This window comes from Acipenser ruthenus, chromosome 13 (assembly GCF_902713425.1).
Source record: "Acipenser ruthenus chromosome 13, fAciRut3.2 maternal haplotype, whole genome shotgun sequence".
NCBI classification, from domain to species: Eukaryota; Metazoa; Chordata; class Actinopteri; order Acipenseriformes; family Acipenseridae; genus Acipenser; species Acipenser ruthenus.
This window is the reverse complement of record NC_081201.1, coordinates 6,729,088-6,748,793: the sequence shown is the minus strand read 5'-3', so window position 1 is coordinate 6,748,793 and position 19,706 is coordinate 6,729,088. Positions and strand designations below refer to the sequence as shown.

At 38.5% G+C, this 19,706-nt stretch overlaps 1 protein-coding gene across 3 annotated transcripts in view; it reads left to right on the top strand.

Annotated features, from left to right (window-relative positions):
- LOC117418373 (sorting nexin-29-like) overlaps positions 1-19,706 on the top strand; it is a 175,630-nt gene that overhangs the window by 110,249 nt on the left and 45,675 nt on the right. Inside the window, exons 21-22 of one of the 3 annotated variants that reach the window (XR_009330816.1) lie at positions 11,649-11,771; positions 15,879-15,966. The exons of 1 other annotated variant lie outside the window; for it this stretch is intronic. Coding sequence is in view for 1 of the 2 variants with exons in the window: in XM_034031336.3 (XP_033887227.3) it covers positions 15,879-15,996 (118 nt within the window). In the remaining variant the exon portion in view is untranslated. Of the gene's footprint in view, positions 1-11,648; positions 11,772-15,878; positions 18,148-19,706 lie in introns of those variants that run through there. One more of the 3 variants, XM_034031336.3, reaches the window with a different exon arrangement.

Below are 19,706 nucleotides of genomic sequence, written 5' to 3'. Positions count from 1 at the left end.
AGCATTCTGTTCTTTTTGTGGGTTTATGTGGGTTTCTGTATTCATATGACCACCATTAAACTACACTTTGTATTTAGACAGGCTTTATATAATCATTAGAGACAGGGGTTGGATTGAGATGTAAAGCGGAATGAAAGCCTGGAGCTCTGTTGATTTGAGGGGAGTCCCTCACCCCGTTTCCCCTCTGTTGATGATTTGAGGGCAAGCCCTCACCCCGTTTCCCATCCGTGGCCTCAGCTGTAGTTAGCGATGACTGCCTTGGCCTGCTCTCCCCCTGCCCAGGCGCCCCCTCTGTCCTACCTGGCTCTGGGACTGTGCCAGGGCCCTGGGGGAGTCAGTAATGAGACGGCACGCTGCCATGCATGGAATTGAAATCGGTAATATACCGAAGGCATGGGCCTGGCAAACCACCTGACTGAGCATGCTGCTTGATCCAGGGGAGAACGAGGAGAGATCTTCAGGAATACTAAAATATCCACCGAGTACATTGATAAAGAAACCCTGTTGTAACGTTCACCCTCCTTTTACTTAGTTTAGTCTTAGGGCTTAGTTTTCAAGAAAGAGGTGGGAGAGGGAAGAATGGCTTTTATCCAATTTCCTTGAACATCTTTTTTTCTTTGTATTCAGCCACCAGTGAGGGCAACTTTTAGTAAGTGAGGTTTTCTGGTTCCCCCGGTGGTCATCGTGGGTGTTCCAACCGCGACTCTGATGATGATGATGATGATGATGATGATGATGATGATGATGATGATGATGATGATGATGATGATTAATAAGAATAATAAAGCTTTTTAAAACTGAAACATATTAAGGTGAAGTTCAGATAGCTGCTGGAAACACAGGTAGATAAATAATAAACAATTGAATATGTCTGAATCAGTGACAGGCTATGCATCTTCTGCATACTGCTTACTCGTTCATGATTTGGTATTCTGTCAGTGCTCTACATAGAGTATACAGTATTTAAAAAAAAAATGCCCAGCCCTATGCTAATTACACTCACACCAAATGAAGCACAAAAATGACAAAATTGGTAAACAACATGACATCTGTTCCTTTGATTGACATGATCAATCCACCATTCACACGTTTTGAAGACTAAACCCTCCCACACATGCCCTTAAATTTCGGAAGCGATTGGCCAAACACAGCGTGCCCAAGCACTGAGTTACTACTGCATATGCAACAGTACAACAGAGACAGCATACAGTAATCAATAGCGATCGATCAGTTCTGAAAATAACTATTGAAAGTAAGGTTAAGTTTGCTAAAAATAGGTCCTCAGATCCCCTAAATGTTGTATCCATCAAAAGTTACGCCAATCATAGCAGTATAAAAAAATATAATACAGACCTTTTTGTTTGCTTGTTTGACTTACGCATCCGACATTGAATAACACGGAGAAATCATATACAGGGCCGTTTACACGTCAATCATGCACTTTTTAAATGACGTGACCGATACACCATTCACATATTTTGAGAGCTTAAACCCTTTTAGACACTCTGTAAAAAAAATTGAAATAATCGGATGCTCACAGCCAGCGCAACAGTGAGATTTATTTTAGGACGTACGCTGTACGTCCCCTAGCACTTTATGAGGACATTTTTAGGGCATACGCCCCCTAGCGCTGAAGGGATTAAAATTGGCAACAAAAGACATGACTACCCGAGTACACAAACAGCAACATGACTGACTGCCGAGAAAAGACATACAAAGACGTCAGTGCCTGATCTCGAATCATCCATGCCATACAGGCAGCGTTTTTCAAAAAAGTGTCATCAGCTTTCTAAGGAATTCAAAGAGAAGCTTTTACAATTTCAGCGTTTCTGACAAACAGTACCGGTTTGGACAGATCGGAAATGCTGATCAGACCCCCATATTTTTTGACATGCCAAGCAATACCACAGTTCACAAATTGGGAGAAAAACAGGTGTGAGTAATCACGACTGGAAATGAGAAGCAGCAAATTACTGTAATGCTCTGTGTTACAGCAGACAGCCGCAAACTGCCTCCATATGCATAATTGAAGTTGTATCTTTGTAAATGCAGATTTATTTGATGTTTTATTTTTTCCTCAAATTGAGGGTGGGAAATTTGGGCTGCGTCTTAAATTTGAGGGCGTCTTAAATTTGAAGGAATACGGTAACTCAAATCAGTTGCTCTGGTATTGTGCCAGTAATCTGTACTGACAGCCTCTCCAAGAAAAAGCTCTCCAAATTAGTGGGCAAAAGAGTATTGAGAGAATCCCTGGGGTCTGGAGGTTAAACCTAAATTGAATCTTGTGATCCCTTGAATACATGTTGAGACAGACGGATGTTACTAAATTTCAAATAAAAAGCGCATGCACATGCATGTTTTTGTTTTTACTTTGCACTCCTTGAGTACTAGGAAAAAAAAAAAAAAAACTATTGCAATATTGAATATATGAAATTGTCTTTCTGAATTAAAATGTGTATGATCAGATTCATGCAGCCTTGCAATTCAATACAGTATAAAGCATTCAGCACCGGGGATCTCAGAGACAGCAAATTCAATAAAGTTCTTTGCTTTTTTTTTTTTTTTTTTTTTGTAACTGACTTTAATGTGATTTTTAATGCAGATGCTGTCTTCCAAGACCCCCTTGCAAATCAAATGTAGATTTTATTGGGTCCAGGTTAAACAGTAACAAACTGAATTTAATTTAATTTAATCTTGAGAGCCAGTGCTGTAAATATAGAAAACTTAGAAACAGGGTCCAAAGAGCCATTCAATTTAATACTGAGCATTTTAAAGGTAGCCTAATTCAATAAAGAAGCTTCTGCATTAAAGGATCAATGATGCCTAGAATGCAACATTTGTGTGAAGGTTCAGTGTCATCATCGGGTATATTTGGTTGGTTGTACCCATTCGGAGAGAATAAAGCTTGTTCTTCAGAACCCTGGCAAAGGGGTATAAGAGTTCTGAAATTATTTTCTGTAGATAGGTTCCCCCAGTTCTTTATTCTTTGTGCTTGTAAAGGAAGGGGCAGTGGAGTTAGTTTTGTGATCCATCACATATCCTTTTAAATGTCTTTGTAGTTGTTTTTAGCACAATGTAACCATGCATTTTCAAGGGGTTGTTGCAGATGGAGCTGGTACAGGTTTCAACAGCAGAGCCCCCCCATTTAAACACCATAGTGCCACTCATGGTTCTCTCACCCCATTGCAAGAGCTTCCTTCTTTCACTCTTAAATAGTTTGAAACAGATTTGGAAGACTGAGTTTGCTAAATGAGATTTGTCAAGGTGATCTTTCTCCAGGATTTCATATATTTCTGCTCCCTTAATAGAAGCGAAACTGTCATCTTCTCTACAGACGCAGTTTTTAAATTAGGCACATGGAAGGCCTCGGGAGACTTTCAGCTGAGAGCCGAGGCGTAGATTGGGGACAGATCAGGGGAAAAAAAGACTTTGTTCTAAAGCTATGTACCTTAAACAACAAAACATACATATCTTGTTAGTTAACTGCATTATTTTATCTCACTGTGTGTTGGGGGGTGGGGGGAAGTTAGTAGCTAAAGTTTTGCTGGATGTTACATTTGCCCGGTAGCGTTCTGAAACGAAGACTCTTGTGTGTTTTGTTGGCAGCTGTTTAGAGCCGGGGTCACAGCACTCACTGGACTGTTGCCATGGCAATGCACAGGCTCTCATTGGCACTGTTTGATTAGAAAGCAGTTTCTGGAGTCAGTAACAGGCGGGGCTTTTCAAAGTGCAGCTATATTAGCAGTATAGTATAGCACTGAGCAGGCATTTCAGCTCGGAGAATCTGCAATGAATGAATGATTGCAATTGCAGATGATTAATGACTGTGATGGACGCTCAGGAACCGATGACTGTGATGGGTGCTCAGGGCTCGAGTGAAAGCTAAATTTGGCCTGAGGCCTCGTCCGTAGGTGCCCGATGGCTACCTGCGTGAGGCCGGCTGGAAAAACATAAACAGTTACATGCATCCCAGTGCCGCAGATAGGAAGTGGCTATGGGCCACCTCCCCCCAAAAAGACGAGGCCGCCAAACCATGAATGGAAATAATAGTAAATGATTAGCGCACCTGACAGTGGCGCACTGCCACCTACCCCACAAATATTGAAAAAATTAATGAAAATCAGCAGCTGAGACACTGCCCATCCCTCAGAGCATGACTGCGGTGGGGGAGAGAGCCCAGCCTGTCCAACCCGACCACTCACCCCGCAGAACTAAATACGAACCGCTCAGCACTCAGGTAAGGAAAAAACCCTACGCACACTTTTTTTAGGGGGAAACCTCAGGGAATCCTTGGCTGAGGGCAGCCCTTCCTCCAGGCTCTAAGCAGTTGACTCCCGTTTCGGCATTCCAGTGCCTGACTGAGCGGCCGAAACAAAAAGAAGCGACGTGTAAGAGTAACACACAGAGTTTTTATGTGCTTGCTGATGACGTGTTGGTTAGGGGAGGATTCTCCTTGCAGAAAAGCAACCAAGTTTACAAATCTTTCAAAACTGCCCTCTTTTTTTATATATAGGGTGCATAGACAGACCAAAACACATATATCATTCATTTCTTGGCCTGCCTATTCAAACATTTTGAAATGATATAATATAACAATAAATACATTGCTTTAACGCAGAGGCAGCCATCTAATTCAAATTCTCCACTCGGCCACCACTGTACATAAGGAGGAGGCACATACGCTGTCGCCTTCTCTGTAGTTATGATTAGTCTATTAGCCAATCATATTCTTCCATTTCTTCAGCTGGTGTGCCTCCCCTCTCCTTTTGCTTGTTTTAGCCAATCAGTGTGCCCTCCCACACTGATGACCTCAGATGCTAATTCTGAAGAGAGTGAAAGGAACGAAGCGCTGTTTATAAGGAAGTATCGAATGCCTATAGCAGGAGTGGCCAAACTTCCTGACCCTATGAGTCGCATACCAAATTTCATATCGCAGAGCACATACTTTAAAACTTGACATTTTAAATACTAGCATTGTTGTAAATATTATTTTTTCGATTATCTCTTGATGGCAGCAAAATACACAAGAACAAGGAAGGACATTGCAGAGCCTTGCAGTTTCTGTGTAATTTGTATTGTATTGATCTACAGTGTATTCAACGTTAAATGTAACACTGTGGTGTTTTACCATTATTTCTGTTTATACCATATGTATTATGCACTTTAAAGAACATATGCAGTTATTATGAAGCACAATATGATAACTGTCCTGATTTCACCAAAAACATCACATAAAAAGACACATTTTTGCAAGCATTCATTTTAAAAAGCTCCTCCCGTGATTCTGGATCATTGATAATGTAAAAAAAAAAAAAAAAAAAGGCAGCTCCTTATTTTTAATTCAAACCGAACGCAAACAGCGAATGAAGTCAAATTGATTTAATTAAATAATAATTAAGAGGAAACTGTTGTTTGCAAAACAGGTTATAACATTTTTGCAATGGGTCATTAAGATTTCAAATCCGGGAGAATCAATATTTAACTGAACTCGCTTTTTGTGTTTGGTTTGAATTAAAAAGGAGGAGCTGCTTTCTGTTTGTTTCTTCAAATTGTAATGTACCTTGACCGGGAATTGCTTCCTTTTAATTAAATAGATACATTTCATATGTACAGAATGGTATATCATTTTTTTGCTGGTCATTTATTAAAGTTTAGCAGATTAAGTTAATGGGATGTGCTTGGTTTTGTCTGCTTTTCTCCTGCCTTAACAAATTTGTTTAGAAAATATTTTATGCTAAGTATGTTAAAGTGATGTGGTCTTGAAATCTGTTATTGGTTTTTAAATGTTGTATACAGTGCATTTTTAAACATACGCTAGCAGTGTGTAACACTATGATGGGCTACTGTTTTTTCTCTGCTGACTAGTGAAGAAAATGCTCTTAACAGCTGAATTGGAGTAAAACGTTAAGATATGAAAAGTGTTGTCGGTCAGAATACAATAATAAGATTCTACTGCTGCTGGGGGCTGAAGGGGACCCCAAGACCTCTGCTTTTTTCTGCCTCCCCATTTTCATTGGCCACCACTGGGTTGCACTAAACAATTCTGATTCTTCTGTGTAACCACATGCTTTTGTGTGGAAGGGCTTCTGTGAATTGCAGGTGTGTGAAGTTGTACTTATCAAACCAGACAAATAAATAAATGTATAATGTAAATACATTTATAAATAAAGAAACGAATCTGCTTCCCAGCAACCTAGACAATCCCGTCTAATTCCCTGAATCAAATCAGAATGAAACGCTTGGGTAAAGGAAATAAATAATGCAATCTCTTTCTGTCTCTTCCGTAATAACTGCATTGAAAACCCAGCACTGATTCCACTGAAAGAAATTAAATATGGCTCCTGTGATGTTTGTAGTGGGTGGGTTTGATATGTCACCAACAGACTCAGCATGTACTCTGCTTGCCCTGGTGATGCTCAGGCTGATTACACTTAGTATATCAAATCATCGCCGCTGTCAGTGTGTCCGTGCCAACCGTCTTTTTTCTTGACCGTTTTGCAGTGGAGGCTGCTGTAGCATACTAAAATATAGTATAGTTTATTAACTGGGACCAGAGGCCACACTGCCTAGTCCCTGATCTCTAACCAGTAGACCACGCTACCTCCCAGTCGCTCAGCTCTAACCACCAAGCCACACTGCCTCCTAGTCACTGAGCTCTAACCACTAGACCATGCTACTTCCCAGTCCTTCAGCTGGAACCACTACGAAGGGTGGAGCTTCATTTAGATCACTGCGATACAGTATTTGACCCCTTGCACTTCATCTCTGCAAAGTCCCATGGTACCTAATGATACTTGGTACCAATAGGCACTGTAACATTTGTTCAAGTTAATCTTTATCATGAAATACTTATTTTATTAAGATAAATGTTTTTAAATGTTTGGTACGTTATACACACACAAAAAACATAAGTGCATTATTTTTTACTTGACGTATGTTTAAGAATCTTGACAAAAACAGTGCACACGAAAAAAAACCTGGTATTTGTGACATGATTGGTGCAGTCATCATGTACCTTGATTTAAGAAACTTCTTTGCTATGTACGTTTTCAGTGTTTTATTTTAGTGAAAATCAATTAAATATGCTGTAGGCGTTTTTCCTGTATTTTGGATTTACAGATCATCAATTCGGGTTTGGACTTTACATATGGTGTCAATAATTACATTACAAAAAAATCCTAATTTATTTGCTAAATGTAAATAGCTGTACATTCAAAATGCAGTAGTTCTTCAAATGATTTTATAAAATGTGTATATTTTGAGTTCTCATCAAATATAAGACATTCATATCCAAGATAAGAACATTTTAACATTTTGCAATACCAGGATCTGTAACATCCGTACAGCAGTTTGTGTTGAAGATGTCCATACTTCTCATATTACCATAATCCAATGTTTTAAGACAATCACAAGATTTTTTTTTTATTATTATTACGTTGTCATTCTTTACTCAAAACGAGTAAAGAATGAGGGTTCTCAGTTTATCTGATGCACATCAAGCATGATTTTTCTTTTACTATTTTCTTATTTTATTACTGTTACCTGTGCAATATAGATTTATTTGTTCAGAAGCAGCTTCAGCTACTTGCTTGCTTTAAAATAAATAAAGAGTAGCACGTAAGCGAAGAGTAATAGTAATGAAAAAAGCATACTTTTCGTATCGTTCCTTGCTGTTCATCTTCAAGTAATAAACCTTAATTCACTGTGTGTTGTATAAATCCTACATTATAAATAATGTAGTCAATTTATTATTTCAGGGCACTTTCACACCTAGTTCACTTGCAAGTGATTCGAATCGTGGTTCACTTGCAAACGAACACGTTTCTTTCAAGTTTGCTTTGGTTCATTTCACACCAGAAAAATTCAAGCAAACTTGAGTTTCTTTTAAAGTGCATTCAGATTGGTTTGTTTGGTTCGCAGGCAGATCCATCCAGACTAGAATTCTATTGGTTTCACATTGCACTTTCCAAACACGCTCGTCTCTCTTGCTGATTACTAGAGCAGAAGTTCTCTGGAAAAACATTTTCAATCATGTATTGTAACACTTGAATGTATTTGTATTTGCTTGCGATTGTAAGTCGCCCTGGATAAGGGCGTCTACTAAGAAATAAATAATAATAATAATAATAATAATAATAATAATAATAATAATAATGCTGAATAATTTAGGTTATGTGGTTGTGCTGTTGTCTGTGTTGTTTCAATTGCCCCAGTTGTTGTCCATTTACTACCAATGCAAAATTATTAGAGGTGGTCCAACACTATTTTTTAATGTTCCCTTTAATGCTAAGTACCTAACTTTAATTCCTAAAAAATAATATTAAAGAAAATAATTAAGAAATACAATTTACATATGTTTTGCAGAAATTGGGATTTTAACTAAAATATTCTGACATATTGGACATACCCAAACTGTTGCGCAAACTAAACTAATCAGGAACATATTCATTATCTGTGTTGCTATATAAGGCTAATTTTAAGGTGTGACAATATTAGCAGTGGTGAAGAAAAGTGTGCTGCAGCAGAAAGGCAAGCAGGGGTATCACTTACAGGTAATGCTTCAGATTGTGAGAGAGAGAGTATCACACCCACACTCCTGCAAAACCAAATAACAACTTATTTCTTGAGTGCTAAAACTCATTTAAAATGAGTGCAATTTTAATAAGGCATGTATTGGATAAAGGACGGTAGTTCAGTTTTATAATGAGCTTCAGCAGCTTATAATTATTCTGTTATTAGTCACACAAACCTTCTCTCGAGCTAAAATTAAGAGATGCTTCTAACTTTTTTTCACACAAATCTTTGTTACTGGTAATTACATACTGTAGCTACAGTACATACAGTAGCTACCATAGGCGGTGTGTATAAGAGGCTTGGGGAGGCTAAGCCTCCCCAAAATAAATTGCCCAAACCCTCACAAGAAATTGTTCTGACCAACACCAAAAATATTTGTGAGAGATTTATTTTTTCCCGCAAAGCAGGTCTAACAAACATATTTATCGCTTTCCTACTGCGCAACCGCCAGACCGCTAGGGCAGCTGGAAAATCAAAATTAACTGATGCGATTCATTTGATTCAGTTCAGTTTGAGTCGATTCAAAAGATTTGTTCATTTGATTCACTGATTCAATGAAATGAAACCAATCATTGGTTACAAAGGTTTATTTGAACGGAATCGTTAACGAACTGCACATCACTAACGGGAAATAGCTAGCTAGAATAGTTGGTTGGCTAAGTTCTTAAACATGAAATGAAATATATTTTGACAAACAATATTACATTTTAGTTAGAATCCTGGAGAAAACATAACTAGTATGAACTATTTAACATTGTTTAGCCAACAGTATCACTGCAGTCAGTTGAATAGCCTGCAACCTTACAAAAACTGATCTGCTGTTATTTTTTATTATAGATAAATAAATAAATAATAAGTCAATTGAATTACTTCTGTCTTCTTTATACAGAGCTGTAAGTGAGAGGCTCTATTTGATTTGACAGATCCATCCCTCCCAATCATGCAACGCTGCTACGATTAGGTGAATGTTGCCACAGCAACAAACCAATTATAGGCATTCAAATTTAATTTCGGTCACCACCAGAATGGAAAAACTAAACGATAACAATAGCCACAGGACATATCAGATTTTTAATTTATTTTTTATAACTACAACTCAAAATACAATTCAAAATTACTTAAGCACTACATCTCTCTCTCAAATTCAAATTTAGAGGTGCTTTATTGGCATGACTAACATCGACAGTATTGCCGAAGCATTTACAGAGTAACAATAAACATTATAAACATATTTAAATACAAATAGTAAATAAAACAAAACAAGGCAAAGACACTGAACTAAATATTGAAACATTAAATACTAAATAGCCCTAAATAACCTCCTCCCTCCCCAGCAGTGTAGAGTGTTCACTGTGTGTCCCTCAGGCTGTGACAGGCGGCTACATACTGGGCAGACAGTGGACCTCTCTGTGTCCCTGTCCCAGTACAACTGCCAGTTTTTCTGGGTCAGTTATGTGTTGGAAATGTGGGAGTGGAGTAATGCGGTTTGAAATGATCTCACTATTTTTCTTGTTATGGGCTTTATAGTACAGTGTCTAATATACTTATATTTACTGCAATATATGAACTGTCTGGTAAACATACAAATTATTTGAAGCAAAACTGTTAACCCTCTGCAGATGACAACATGGCACACACGGTTCAATGTCATGACTCTCAACGAGTTAATAGACAACCCGGTTTCCTTGTTACAACAAATCAGCCGGACTCTAGCGTTTCTGAATCAGTTTTGATAGGTCGGTAACTCGTCTCTTGTGTGTCACGCAGTTCGTTCATTGGGTGAGTCAAAAGAACCGATTCAGACAGAACTCTATGATCCGATTCCCATGATTCACTGTAATGAGTCGTTCAAAAAGAGCGAATCATTCATGAACTGCACATCACTAGTACAGATACAGGATTTAGTTGCATTTCAATGACATTCGTGGAGACAATGCTTGGCTGGTTTAATTCCCGCCGATCTGAGCCCCATGTAGATATTCGAAAGTTTGCGGTAAGAGTGCAGTTTTTTTTTTTTTTTTTGCAAATATACCTTATGAAATACATTGAATGCCCCTTGATTATAAGTACGATAGTAAGTGCGTGTTTAGTAGCTTAATAGACAGTATTAGTAAATGATTTAAATTGGTGTGAAGTGATGGAAATGGTGTTAGAAGTTGGTGTAGGTACTGTAGGACTGCAGAACAGGTTAACAGATTTAAAGGGTTTAAACAGTGCATCTTGTTATCGTTACTGTATTTGCTTAAATAGGCAGAACATGTCTTAAAGTACAAGCTAGTGCTATGTTAATCTTTATTTATGTTGGGAGGAAAAAAAAAAGTGAAATATATATACTTCTTCTTTAATAAATTATGGTGAACTGGAGTGGATGAAAAATACCCCTCGATAGTGGCATCCAATCCAAATAAATGGCACAGAAGAGGCAGATCTGGTCACCTGTAAAGTGTATTCAGTGCAGTCTGGATAGGCACATGTTGAGCAATAAAGACGTAATGGCTTGGACTTTATCTGTCTTAACTGTAATGGCCTCTCCTATTAGGCTAACATCTGCTGCTGTTCTCAAGGAGTTATCCCCGTAGGTATCCAAATCACTGGAATATTTCTGTCCTTAAAGTAAAAACAAGATTGGGCACTTTTTTTTCTTCTTTTAAGAAAAGAGCAGCTGTAATATAATCAGAATCGAAATAGACTACTGCAGCTTTAAGAGGAAGAACGCTAATGCGTGAGTCCTCCCTAACAGGATGGAAGCAAAAGAGACTTCAGGCAATAAATGGTTATGTTAAGAAGCAACAAGGCTGTTCATTGTGAGTTATTAATACAATAATAACATGCATTAAAACAGCAGCCTTAGTTTTAAACCCAGGTGGGTATTGCAATATAGATTTTTAATAGACATCTAGTGGTCAACCCATTGCACTGCAGCCAGAGAACAAGCTCTTATCATTCTCATGCTAAGTTTGATTCTGCACCACAGTAATCATGTCTGTCCACTTAAGAATCATCCACTTATAAGAATCAATACACCTGGGACGGATGTGATTCTTATAAACGGACTGTACTGTACTCTTCAACAGACCACACAGCTGTGCAGCAATCAAGCAGGCAGACCGACCATGAGGAGAAGAACGGACAGACCGGGAGCAACGGCAACAAAACATCCATTTGACCACCAGTCTTAAGAGTGACCCAAATCTTTTGTAAAAGGCTGAATATTTTTTTTAAACTATTTATTTTCAAAACGCTGTAGTTAAGGGAGAAGGAGCAGAGAGAGGTCAGAATGGCGTGTTTTGAATTAATTTGAATACTTTTGCTCATTCAATATCTCATGTACACTTCGCTTTCCCAAAAGCTCAACATTTACATAAATCTCTTCAGTCATGTTGCGATAAATTCCAATATGTCTGCCGGTTTAGTTTTTCACAATTCTAGTGGCGTATGGATATCTACCAGTGATTTGCCCCGTTTTGAAAATAAATTATATGTTGTAACAGCAACACCCCCATGTGACTTGTTTTGACCAACCAGGACAGAGTATTTAAAATACCCATTTTATAATAAGCAATTAGGCAGGAAGCATCCCACTGGACCACACTGCCTCCTAAAGGCCTAGAGAAGAGCCAAGGTGCAGCCAGCGATCACTTTCTATTTAGTTTGATCATTGTTGCTTAACCTTTAACAAAGAAAAACTGATTAACACGGACAACCTGCATTTTGCATATTGAAGATGCGTGTCTCTGTTCGTATTGGTGTACAAACAGGTGTGTACTATTTGTGCTGGGTTGAGATCATATTTTTTTAGTGTTCTGCAATGCAGTAATCATTCTATTCGCCTGTTTAGTGCACCAGAGGATTTGTTCAGTCTGCTGGCAGGATCAAAGATTTGCCTTGTGGGTTGCAGATGAGCTTTCAAGTTTCAGGCACATCAAAGAAGGCAGTGGAAACATCAGGGGTGAGATGCATCCATCCCACAGTAATTGCCAAAGTTGTGGGAAAGTACAGAGTAATAGAAGTGCCTGGGCTACCTGTTGAGAGGGTTTGATTGCACTGCGCTGTGAGCGATCCACAATATCCAGCTGTACACTATGAGAATGCAAGCTACAGTCCTTTCTGTGCAGCCAGAATCCTGCAGTGAGAGCTTCTTTTATGATTGTCTTTATTGAGTTTGAAATGAATAATTCAGGCCGTGAAACAAATGGTTATCATAAAAAGAAATACAAGTAAGGTGCTTTAGCTAAAGAAACAGCCATACTGTATAATAAAGCAATAAAAGAAAAGGGAAAGCTGTAAAAGTAACACGTCAGAATCTGTGTGGTGTGCTTGAACTGCAGAATACTGTAATTGCACAATTACCTTGAAGTGTATATCACTGTTTCTGTTAAAATGTTGATTTAAGATCTTTCCCTAAAAACACGGTGACTCTCTTCTCCAGGTCTTTGTGAGGTTTTTCTTTTGCTCACAGACCCTTCTTTAGGCAGAGCTTGTTCTCATTGCACTGCTTCTCCTTAAATCTGCTCTAATCCTTTAACCACCTTCACTAACCCAGAGCCTCAGCTTGACTAGCACCCATTGCTAACCTCAAACTGGGTGATGTAACTCCAAATATCCCAGTGAAACAGACTAATACCCTATCCAGACCAATCAGCATCAGAACCATTGTGAATGCCTGTCCCATCATTAACATTTTCAACACATGATGATTGCATATTATTTAATTAGCTTGAATAAGGTATAAAATGCATAACTACGTTTGCACTAACTTAAATGCAGGCAGAGTGATGACTTATATAGAAGTTTTGGTTGGAAGTTTACAGTGTGGGACAGGACAGTTCTCAGACCTGACATGGGAGAAATAATAATACATGTAAAACTTTGTCAGTGGCATCTTCATCCTGCCACATAAAAAAAGTTTTTTTTGTCCCTGTGTATAAATTAAAAGCACTTGTTAATAATTAACAGGGTGTTGTTCGTACGGGTGGGAGGTGTAAAACAGCCTCCCATCTCAAGACGGGAGGCTGTGTTACAGAGGCACACGTTTCAATTTCATCAAGTCTCTTGCCACTAGGCTCCTGACACTGATGAGGGCCGTAGGGAGGCCTTTTATTTTCCGCTAAAACACTAATGAGGTGTTAAAAGCTTCAAGATCACGCTGCTGCCTTTACCAGCAGAATGACTCACTGTATTGAGGTATTTAGGTACAATAGACTCACAGGTGTTGAATAGCAGACACCTTTGTGTGTTCACTAATGCCAGGAGCTACCGAGTGCCTGTGAATAAGGAGGTAATAAAACAGAAAACATTGAAAAGACAGCATTAACACCCATGCTACAAAATGTTAACAAGCTAACTGTATTCCAGTTAACGTGAACTACATGAAAGTTCCATTTAATTGGTGCCATTAACCAATCCCATACTGCCAGAGTCCACTCAGGTCACACTGTGGGCTTAGAATGGAGTGATGACAGCTGTAGAGAGCAAGTACACATGGTTTACTGAGAAAGAGCAAAGGAAAATAATGAGAAAACAGCCTCGAAAAACTCTGAAGCCAGCAAGGACTTGGATGAAAGACCTTTCAAATGCCATTTTGACGCTTCTTGTTCATTCAATCAATTCGACCTTGCAAACAAGCTCGGAACATCAATATACAATAGGCTAGGTGAGTTTTTAATAAGAACGTGCAGGGTGTGAGGAAAGGCTGTGAGGCGCATCGAGTGACATCTCTTGCCAGCACAGCATTAGCCTCAGGGAAGCATTTGAATGAATGACCCCAGCTTTTTTATCTGATAGAATATCACCCTGCTAATTATTGGCCAATTTTATTATTCTCCTGAGTGAAAAATGACCTTTTCGATGGCAGCGGGTCAATGCACAAGCTGTTCGGCGCTGAAGGACTAGGTTTGAAACTGGATTAACACTAGAACGGCAGCGTTTATAGGCGGACCTAGAACAACCATGACCGGTCAATTTGACCGGCGTATTAAAAACAACATAAATATTATAATGAAAGGACAAACAATTGAATATAAGTCGAAGTTTTATTCAGGAATGTCAAAGAAAGCATCTACACAACCAAAACATTGTAAATAAACAGACATCTGAACAGAAATGTGTTTATATACAGACATATTACATAAAGCGCAACCTCAAAAAACAGTAACAAATAAAATAAACAAATATTTGAAAATAAATGTGTGTATATACAGTTATATAATGTACATACAAAACTGTACAACTGACAATGTAAATAAGTATCAACCTTTTTTTTTAAATAACTGGGTTTATATTGTCTACATAACAAAGCACAACCGAAGCGATGTGTTTATATACAGACACACTATAATCAAAATGACATGAATAAATAAACATTTCGCATTGTCTGTCTTTGCTGCATCAGAATCTTGTTTGGTACAATTTGCAATAATTCCAAACACTCTTTTCTGCCCTGCTTCTTCAGTGATCCATTTGCAATGTGTATTGCGGTAACAATGAATTTCTTAGAAAAACGTGTGACTTATAGTAACCAGTGCAGACAGACAGCCTGGCACTGTGAGCTGTCAAGGCTGATTGATGAGCTATCAGAGGCTCATTGAAACAATATAAATGTCAACAGACAGCTCACTTGAGGAATGCAGACCGATATAATCAAACCTCAATACGGCTGCAAGTCCCGACTGATAAACACAAATAATATTGCAACTTTTAATTGTTATAATATATATTAGTCAATTTGACCGTGCCTAGTCGGAATAGGTATGACAGTATTTTATCTCACTAATTTTTGCATCTACGCGATCCTTTCTTTTTCAGGGGAATTAGTACATATATCTAGGAAAAGTCATGAAAGCACTCTTTATCATAAACACACGCACAGCAATTTAATTTAAATCCAAAAATGATCAGAATGACCGCCTTGGTCGTTCTAGTGTTAAATGAAATGAATAGATGGTCTCAACAGTAGACCACATCCCAATGCCATCTCACAGTGTCACAATGGCTAGTGTCCATCAGTTGTGATCAGTGTTACTGTTAAATCCAAGTCTTGTTATAGGCAACAAAATCTAAATTGAAAAAGGCATTGTTTTTGTATAAGGATAACAATTTCTAGGAAACCCCTATTGAGCCAACATTTAGAGCCTTCTGTGGAATCACATGTCTTTTTGAGTTATAAAAGCACAGAAGTGATGTTTAAACCCTTACAAGCTGTACTTAAGATACCGATTTACAATCACAGTCATTCTTCAAACAATTTTCCGTACAGAAAGGGTGCTTTCTAGCTTGTTTTCTAACTTGTCGTCTTGTTTATTTAGGGACACCCCACCTTTGACGGACAGTGATAACAAGCCCGCCCGATCCAAATTCCCCAAACTGTCTCGCAGCCAACAAAGAGAGATTCGCAACCTGGAACCACAGAGTGGAGACCTTTGACATCTGACCCCGAACCCCAAGAATCGAGGCTGAACCTGCTAGACAAGAGACCTCCACCAGGTGACCCCTAGAATCCCTCACACCACTCGACCGCCTACCAGCTTCAACCCCTGGGGAGCCCACATTCCTTTCCACTTGCAGATCTGCACTAAACAACATCTGCACTGCACATTGGGCTTCAGAGTAAAGATGGGGACAAGCTTTTGGAAATTTTGTAGTTGGAATTAATTTTTTTGTCAATCAAATATTGATTCACATGCGTAGTATTACATGCAGATTTACAGATATAGAAATGTTAGTCTGCTGGACCAAATCTTTCTTTAAGTGTTAGTCAGATTCCTTGGTGTTTAAAGTTGTGAATGACAGATATTGATTCACACAAAGATTGGCATGGATTTTGCCTTAATTGTGCAGAATGGGCCACTTCAGTTGACTCATGAATTATGCAATGTAGGAATTAATATAACAATATAACTAACTTAGGGAGTAATATTTAAGGCTGACATTATCTACAGTAGATCTGCTTTGTACTTGGACACTGAACAACAAGATCAAAATGTACCTGTAAGTGTTCTTTGTTGCAGGCTCTTATGTCTGTCCCATGCGACTGATTTTGTTCAACAACAGGGCCCAATTTCACATCACTCACAATGATTCTAGAACTACAGGCATATCTGCACCTTTTAAAGCTGCTAGCCTTAAGTTTATAAACAAAACAATACAGATAATATTTAAGGACTGACGAGAGTTCGCTGAGGATGGATTGACTCCAAAATACTTGGCTCCAATGGGAAAAGAGGGGTTCACTAAAACTATTGTTCCGATCAAAAGAGATCTAACCCTGAATGCTGCTCCTATGGTACATGCTTGATTTAAAAAAAAAAAAAAAAAAAACTACAAAAGGCGCTGTTTGGCACAATGTTTTATTTCAACCAGTTTTAAACCAGAAATGGCCTTATTTTTCAGCACAGTTCTTCGAAAGAGGTATTCCACATTAATGGACCACTGTACTGTATGTTTCAGTGCAGTGGTTTAAATACCCTGATCTCTATCTGAGACTGGTTACTGATCAAATAGTGAATTTCATCCCACCTTGGCATGTACTCCATTGTCCTTGCTATGAGTATACTTGTGACACAGGCTACAGTAGAAAGAATGGTAGGTGAATTATTTTTAGTAATAGTGTAGGTGAACTGCGTCTGATTTGTATTCTTGAATGTCATGTACATTGCTTGCTGCGTCTTGGAGCCAAGAGATACTCTACTAACTTGACATGGACTCTCATTGAATGTGGTCGAGACCAGCACCGAATGGACATGAATATGCAGATGGATCTGGAAACCCACAGAAACTCTCTGAAGCAAAGCAGTTGAAGCAGCCCAGCAGGACTTAGAAAACATAAATTATGTTCCTGCCAATGTGGGTGAATACATCATGCCTGTGTGATTGCCAGGAGAACCCAAGTTCCCTCAGTCCTCTACCCTAGAATGGTCTTACGCCAAGTTGTTTAGTAACTCCACTGCAACTACAGAGCTACGCACTTAATTATGTTGTACAGTAATCTGCTACTGCAGTCGGTTCAGTAATCGCCACAGTACATAGAAATGGATAAGGCTCTTGGACATGTATTCTAGAGTTTAAAAGTAGTACAATTTATCAAAGATTTTCTGACTGCCTTAAACAAGTAGCCTTTTTATGGTTTATTTTTTTTATTGCATTTCTTGTGGACATGGGAAATGCAATGTAACAATAAATACAGAAATTAATAAAAGATCAATGCCATGGTGTGTAGTACAGTGTGTGTACAAAGGGAGATGGTCGTTACTTCATTGGTTTGAGGACATGTCCAGGGAAAGCTGGGGCTGCAGAGCAATGAAACTTACCAGGCAGCAGCAGCGACCCATAAGGAGGACAAAGGAGCCTGAAAATCAATGATCTTTCCCCTTTAAGCACTTGCAATTGGGTAATGTGACCCATCCAATGCAAGCCACTGTGGAAACATATGACAGTACTAATGACAGTGTCCCACTATGACTCCCACTACCAACCACACCACCCTCTACTGCTGCCAGGCAGATTGTATTGCTCTACAGCATGCACTTAGTCCATCTTTGTCATAAGCAAATGCACTAAATAAAACTTTGAGTTTGACATCTGTGGTATTTACTTCCAGTAAAGATAACATTTATTTTGCAGTTATTTCTTGTTGCTTTTTTTGAAAGTGTATTATTTTTTCATTTAAAATGTTATTGCCTGGAAAAAGAGAATTCATCTTTGATTATTAACCTACTAGTGACCATATTAAAGGTAGTTTTATGTTAACCTGGTAAGAACAATGATATAAAAAGCTGCTACAAGCAACACAACAAGGATTTCAATCCCTAGACAGTATTAGCAAATACATGGAAGTTAATCTATGTATGCAGATTTTATGTCAAAAATGACTATGAAATTCATGGGGATTCACTCTGTTTATCACAAATAAGAAACAACCACACATGTAATCACACAGTTCTTTTGTGTCTGTTTCATCATGCGGCAAAGTATCCATAACTGACTCAAAGGAGTGCTTCAAAGCAAATGTATTTTGTGCAAACATTGGCCTGCTTGTGAAAAGAAAATCAGGTCACACACATTTACTACTGCACTTACTAAAGTGTCCGTAATGGGGCAGTATCAAAATAAACAAATAGAACCAAAATGAATACATTCGTCTGCGACATGCCCAGACCTTTTTTTTTAACTTCAGTATCTCAAGTGTGATAGTTAATTATTTATTTTTGATTAGTGTAAAGTATGCATCTGCTCTTATCAACTGCATTCTGCTTTACATCCCTGAGACAGTGAGAAAAGTAGGTGTTAAAAGAGTCAGAGACTGATGAAACACAAAACAACTGCTGAAGCATTTAGTTGCTGATGCCGTGTCCAAGCAATTTATAGCAAGTCAGAATTGTTGCTGGAAATGTTCTTCAGTTTTGTCAGCTACAAATATACTTACAATGAGAACTGCATCTATCCAATGATTGGTACTGGAATCAGTAAGCTAATGAAATCCAGGAAATTGTTATCGGAAGACTAGTAAACACAACACAAACCTTGGCACACAGCTTTGGTAAGACTGTTGTAGAACACCACTGATCCAGTAATTCACTAACCCCTCACAAAATCAGAAAACTGTTATTGAAGTTGTCAATCTACTTTTTATTTTTTTATTTTTTTTACACAAGAAATTTAAATCTGAACAAAATGTTGTTTTCGTTACTTTGCTACAAATGTATTTGCCTTTTTCCTTTGTATTTAAACATGAAAAATATAAACACACCAAGTGGTCTCTGTAATTAATATTGGTAGTACCAGTGCTAATTTGCATGGTCTTGTGTTGGTTTAACCTTCACAACTCCGTCCAGTGCAATTCTTGTGAGAGACTCGGGACTGAATGGCAGGGGGAGCTCATGTTCAGATTGAGATGTGTTTGGGGAGTTGGGAGAGAAAGTGGTTCCCAAGCGACCTCACCTCTGTCTGGAAGTAGCTTCTGATAGCATTGCACGACGCTTTATCATACCATACTGGAAACAAATTGATAATTAAAAGCCAGCTTGAGTCTGACCTTGCTGAGTGATTAGGGCTCCCTGCAGTATCAGTGGACTCCAGGCCAAGTTCCACTGCTCTAATGAAGCAGATGGGGACGTATCACCTGCTGCCTGTAGCTC